The sequence below is a fragment of the Girardinichthys multiradiatus genome, chromosome 8, assembly GCF_021462225.1.
Source record: "Girardinichthys multiradiatus isolate DD_20200921_A chromosome 8, DD_fGirMul_XY1, whole genome shotgun sequence".
Taxonomy (NCBI): domain Eukaryota; kingdom Metazoa; phylum Chordata; class Actinopteri; order Cyprinodontiformes; family Goodeidae; genus Girardinichthys; species Girardinichthys multiradiatus.
In genome coordinates, this window is record NC_061801.1 from 10159165 (window position 1) to 10165164 (window position 6000).

A 6000-nucleotide genomic window follows, 5' to 3' on the forward strand; every position below is an offset into this window, starting at 1 on the left:
TGCCAGTTCAGATTTTGCCCGATACCGTTGTTTTTAAAATTGACACTGTCAGGTTTTATAAGTTCACAATACACCTTTGATGGTCCTGTCTTATTTTATTGAAAAACATTGAACAATACCCATGAAAAAAAAAAAAAACTTGTTTTAACTGTATGTGCAGATGTGACCTGGTGGGCGAGTCTGTCATTCAGCCCTCTCCCATGGCAGAGCAAAAGGGGACGGTGGCTGATTTTCTGACCATTGTGGATAAAATCGGTTTGAAATGTAAGTATCGGCCGATCGCCGATCACCCAAAATGAAGGTGACCTAGGGGTGCAGCCGATTGATCGGTGCACCCCTAGGGTTTGGGTTAAAATTCTACCCTCCTGCTCTTTTTTGACAAGACATTCTGTTGGGTCAGTATTGCACAGGTTACACTGTATGAATAAGTTTTGCATCCTGTAAAACACTTCAACAGTACTCACAGTAATCACAGCTTTGCTCAGGCAGAGGGAACCCCGACAGCCATACTCGGTCTCATCCTGAGACTTGTAGTAGCTCAGTGTGTTGTTCTTCAGCACAACCCAACGATCCTGCCAGCCATGGATGTAGTTTGTCCACTGAAAAAAACAAAAACAAAAAAAAAAACACAAAAATAAAGATATATTTTAATTGAAACTTCAGAACCAAGCTAACAAACTAATAAACTAAAATAAATATTTTTAAACCAACATCCCTTTTTTATGTCCAAACCCTTGTTTGGTATGTTACAGCATATTTGGAATCTCTACTTTGCAACACCTTGTGTTTAGTCTTGTTTACATGTGCATGAAAAGACAACAGGTCCTTCTCAAAATATTAGCATATTGTGATAAAGTTAATTATTTTCCATAATGTAATGATGAAAATTTAACATTCATATATTTTAGATTCATTGCACACTAACTGAAATATTTCAGGTCTTTTATTGTCTTAATACAGATGATTTTGGCATACAGCTCATGAAAACCCAAAATTCCTATCTCACAAAATTAGCATATTTCATCCGACCAATAAAAGAAAAGTGTTTTTAATTCAAAAAACGTCAACCTTCAAATAATCATGTACAGTTATGCACTCAATACTTGGTCGGGAATCCTTTTGCAGAAATGACTGCTTCAATGCGGCGTGGCATGGAGGCAATCAGCCTGTGGCACTGCTGAGGTCTTATGGAGGCCCAGGATGCTTTGATAGCGGCCTTTAGCTCATCCAGAGTGTTGGGTCTTGAGTCTCTCAACGTTCTCTTCACAATATCCCACAGATTCTCTATGGGGTTCAGGTCAGGAGAGTTGGCAGGCCAATTGAGCACAGTGATACCATGGTCAGTAAACCATTTACCAGTGGTTTTGGCACTGTGAGCAGGTACCAGGTCGTGCTGAAAAATGAAATCTTCATCTCCATAAAGCTTTTCAGCAGATGGAAGCATGAAGTGCTCCAAAATCTCCTGATAGCTAGCTGCATTGACCCTGCCCTTGATAAAACACAGTGGACCAACACCAGCAGCTGACACGGCACCCCAGACCATCACTGACTGTGGGTACTTGACACTGGACCTCTGGCAATTTGGCATTTCCTTCTCCCCAGTCTTCCTCCAGACTCTGGCACCTTGATTTCCGAATGACATGCAGAATTTGCTTTCATCCGAAAAAAGCACTTTGGACCATTGAGCAACAGTCCAGTGCTGCTTCTCTGTAGCCCAGGTCAGGCACTTCTGCCGCTGTTTCTGGTTCAAACGTGGCTTGGCCTGGGGAATGCGGCACCTTTAGCCCATTTCCTGCACACGCCTGTGCACGGTGGCTCTGGATGTTTCTAGTCCAGACTCAGTCCAATGCTTCCGCAGGTCCCCCAAGGTCTGGAATCGGCCCTTCTCCACAATCTTCCTCAGGGTCCGGTCACCTCTTCTCGTTGTGCAGCGTTTTCTGCCACACTTTTTCCTTCCCACAGACTTCCCACTGAGGTGCCTTGATACAGCACTCTGGGAACAGCCTATTCGTTCAGAAATGTCTTTCTGTGTCTTACCCTCTTGCTTGAGGGTGTCAATAGTGGCCTTCTGGACAGCAGTCAGGTCGGCAGTCTTACCCATGATTGGGGTTTTGAGTGATGAACCAGGCTGGGAGTTTTAAAGGCCTCAGGAATCTTTTGCAGGTGTTTAGAGTTAACTCGTTGATTCAGATGATTAGGTTCATAGCTCGTTTAGAGACCTTTTTAATGATATGCTAATTTTGTGAGATAGGAATTTTGAGTTTTCATGAGCTGTATGCCAAAATCATCCGTATTAAGACAATAAAAGACCTGAAATATTTCAGTTAGTGTGCAATGAATCTAAAATATATGAATGTTAAATTTTCATCATGACATTATGGAAAATAATGAACTTTATCACAATATGCTAATATTTTGAGAAGGACCAGTATATGTGGCACCTTGCAAAAGTATTCACACCTGATATTGTTTCTTACATTACAATCATAAACTTCCATGAACTTCCATATACTACATGGAAAAATCTCATTTTTGAGGAAAACTATCACTGAACTTCACTCTAAACACATCAATCCCCATGTGAAAAATGGGGAAAGGAGCATCATGCTGTGGGGATGCTTTTCTTCATTGGCTTTAAGATGATCAGAGTAGATGTGAAGTTAGATGGTGCTAAACATAGGGCAACTCTGGAAGAAAAATGATTAAAGGGTTGCAAATGACTGGAAACGCCTTACAGCGGGACAACCACCCTCAACAAACAGCCAGAGACACAATGCAATGATTTAGATCAAAGCATAATCACGTGTTCAAGAGAGAATCTGCAGCAAGACTTAAAAAATTATGACATCGGAGGTTCTCCATCTAATTTGGACGTGACTCAAATATTTCGCAAGGAAGAATGGGCAAAAACTTCTCCAGATGTGTAAAGCTGGTAGAAACACCCCAAAAGACTTTAGCAAAAGGTGGTTCTGCAAAGTACACTCAAGGGATCTAATACAAATACACGCCACACAATTCAGGCTTTTATTTCACATAAAGAAAACCATTTATCCATTTCCTTCCACTTCAATTATTTAGCACTTCATGTTGGTCTATAAGCATAAAATCCCAGTAAAATATATTGAGGATTTTGATTTTAACATAAGATGTGAAAAAGTTCAATAGATTAGCATACTTTTGCAAGACGCTGAAGTACCGTGTCTGTGGCACAGTTCAGTATAACTTAACCTCAAATGTGGGTACAAGTTAGCTGCATTTCTCAGAAAACCATGAATGGGGCATGTGGCATTTTAGGCAGTGGGTGGAATCATGAATCCTCACTGTAGCTGAGACGTCTATGGGGCTCAGAACGGTCAAACAGGTGAGCTTAATCTTACAGTTTGCTTGGTTAGCGGGTCAGCAAGCAATCTGTTTAGAGATAATCGGTGTGTGGTGAGACTGATACCCAACTAGTATCCTAACAGCGTATCACTTTAAAACTGTGGTCAATCAGCACAAAACAAAGCCTAAAGCAAAGAAGCCGAGGCAAATGGTGAAACAGATTAACACAATGCTGTGTAACGGTATGTTTGAGATGGGACAAAAGCAGAACACAGTCAACATAACCCATTGATTTTATTTTAAACATAAAACATGCACTTCCCAAGCACAGTTTACCAATTCCCGACTGCATCTTGCATACCTGTCAAACCAATATTTACAGTGTGCCTGACCATCTATTTATAATCGAAAATGTCATTTGCCTCTTATAGTTGTATTTACAGCCGGCGTGAGACAGCGATGTGCAACAGATCTCCAATAAGCCATTAAGTAAAACAGAAACCTCATGATTAGCAAATGTAAAGGATCTAGTCATAGGTTTGGACACAACTTCTCATCCAAAATACTCTTGTAGGCTTTTATTTATTTTCTATGCCTACTTTAGCTTTTATAGTTGGTAAACAAGAAAGTATGAATAAAATCGTTTAGGCAAACACGATAATCACATCCACTTGTCAACTGTCATGTGCAAACACTGTGTCATCTGTGACACTGCAGGTTTTACGCTGAACTGCTAAACTAGACGGAAATCTGACTACAGGCCTCCCATGTAGTCTGAAAAAGTATCATTGTACGTACAGGCTTGGAAAAGTATAGGAAAACATATTTCCAGAATTTACTGCCTGTGTCATAATATTTTATCCATCCATCCATCCTTCAGTTTATTATCCATCTTTTTCTTTATTGTCCATCTATCCATTCATTTTCCTACTTTCCATCCACCATTATACATTCATCCATCCATCCTTTCGCCCATTACCCATCTACCTGTTCGTTATCTGTCTATCAACCATCCATCTATTAATTTGTCATCCATCCGTCCACCATCTTTGTCCATTATCGACACATTTATACTTCTCCCCATCTTACTCTGTGGTTTTTGCATGTCCCATAAAATGTTCCGACGGTGATCTTAAAAACTCTGAGAACTTGGGAAATTTGAGATTGCAAAAGATTGAAATTCTGAAGTGAAAAATATGCTGGATCCCTACCTATGAAGAAGCTAAGTGGCGTAGTAGTAAGGTATGTATTACATAGGCAGCACATGTATTTCTGTGAGGGCTTTGCTTCGGGATCAGTGGGGGGATTACCAGTCTGTGTTATTGCTGCAACTTCGAAATGTGGCTCCAAGATAACCCTGCCCAGAAACAGACATCCTATGATCCGTCCTGATTACTTAATTTCCCCTTGATGGGAACACACTCTTTCCCAGACTATGAAAGTAATACTATCCACAGCTGACAATGAGAAGGACAGAACTGGATAATGAACGTTTGCTGAAACACGACTTACCTTGCTGAGTACTCCGCTGAACTCGACGACACCAACAGGGTGCCCGTAGTCCTCTCTGGGCTCCAAATCTTCCTCAGAACCGGATGAGTTCCAACTTTGGTTGTCTGACATTATCTTTGAACACTTGACTACAAATAAAAACAAAACCAACGAGGCATATGAAACTCAGAAGAAGAAACAGTTCAGGAATTCATGCTGAGCTGCTATCGACTAATTTATAGCTCCGGGTGCACTGCGAGTTAACCAAAATAGCCGAGGGATCGATGTGTAGCTCCCACCGGGTAGCGTCTGTTAGCTTCAGAGGTTTCCAGCCATTAAGTGGTCAAACAGCGCAGGTAAAAAAAAAAAACATTAGCTGAGCCCCAATCGTTAGACGTCAAATCCGCTACACGGACTCTCCTCTTCGGCGAACTTCGAATAGCAGAAGTGGCAGAAATAGATAAAATCCAGTTATATGCATTGAGGTACGCTTAGCTAGTCACAAACGGTGCTTCGCGGCCTCTCGGAGAAACGCAGCTTCCCTGGCAGTGTTTTGTTTTGATCTGAAAGCCAGTGACAGCTCTACGCCATAACAGTCGGATCTTCCCCACTCAATGGCTTGAAGCAGCGCGTGTTCTAACTTGTGTGGTACGCAGGGGCGCTGGCCCCCGAGTGACGTCACCAAGTCCACTCCTAAATTGGAAGAAAGCCCCTCCCCCTTGTTTATAGTTCTCAAAATAACGCCGAGACGCACGAGAATACAATCAGTGTGACTAGAAAAGACTCAGAGGAAGACTGGCAATGAGTAGAAAACGTAGAAGACTAAGAATAGTGAGAGAAATGGATCAGGTCCCATGTTTTAGACATTTTTACGTAGAATTCTAAAGCAGTTTTTACCGCTTGAACAAAAATGATTATATTATCACATGAATTACTTCCTGCTGATTTAAAGGGACATACTTTTTAAGCAACCATTGATGGGAGTTTTCAATTTACGTTTATTACGAGTTTATATGGTGTGAAAACAACAAAAGCACTAGATGCAGTGCCTTGCTAAAGTATTCAATCCTCTTGAACCTTTACACTTTTTGTCACATTAAAACCACTAACTTCAATGTATTCTATTACGACTTTATTTTATTGACCTACACAAAGTGGTGCATCATTGCAAAACTGAAGGACAATGAT

General features: G+C 41.0%; 1 protein-coding gene across 2 annotated transcripts in view; it reads right to left on the minus strand.

Moving 5' to 3' along the window:
* The window catches only part of LOC124872273 (ceramide transfer protein-like), a 28196-nt gene extending 22719 nt beyond the window's left edge, over nucleotides 1–5477 (minus strand). For both annotated transcript variants that reach the window (XM_047372055.1, XM_047372054.1), the window contains exons 1-2: nucleotides 4834–5477; nucleotides 465–599 (exon numbers count right to left, since the gene is read on the minus strand). In XM_047372055.1, coding sequence (XP_047228011.1) covers nucleotides 465–599; nucleotides 4834–4944 — 246 coding nt within the window. In that variant the 5' untranslated portion in view covers nucleotides 4945–5477. The remainder of the gene's footprint in view (nucleotides 1–464; nucleotides 600–4833) is intronic.
* Nucleotides 5478–6000: the final 523 nt, after the last annotated feature.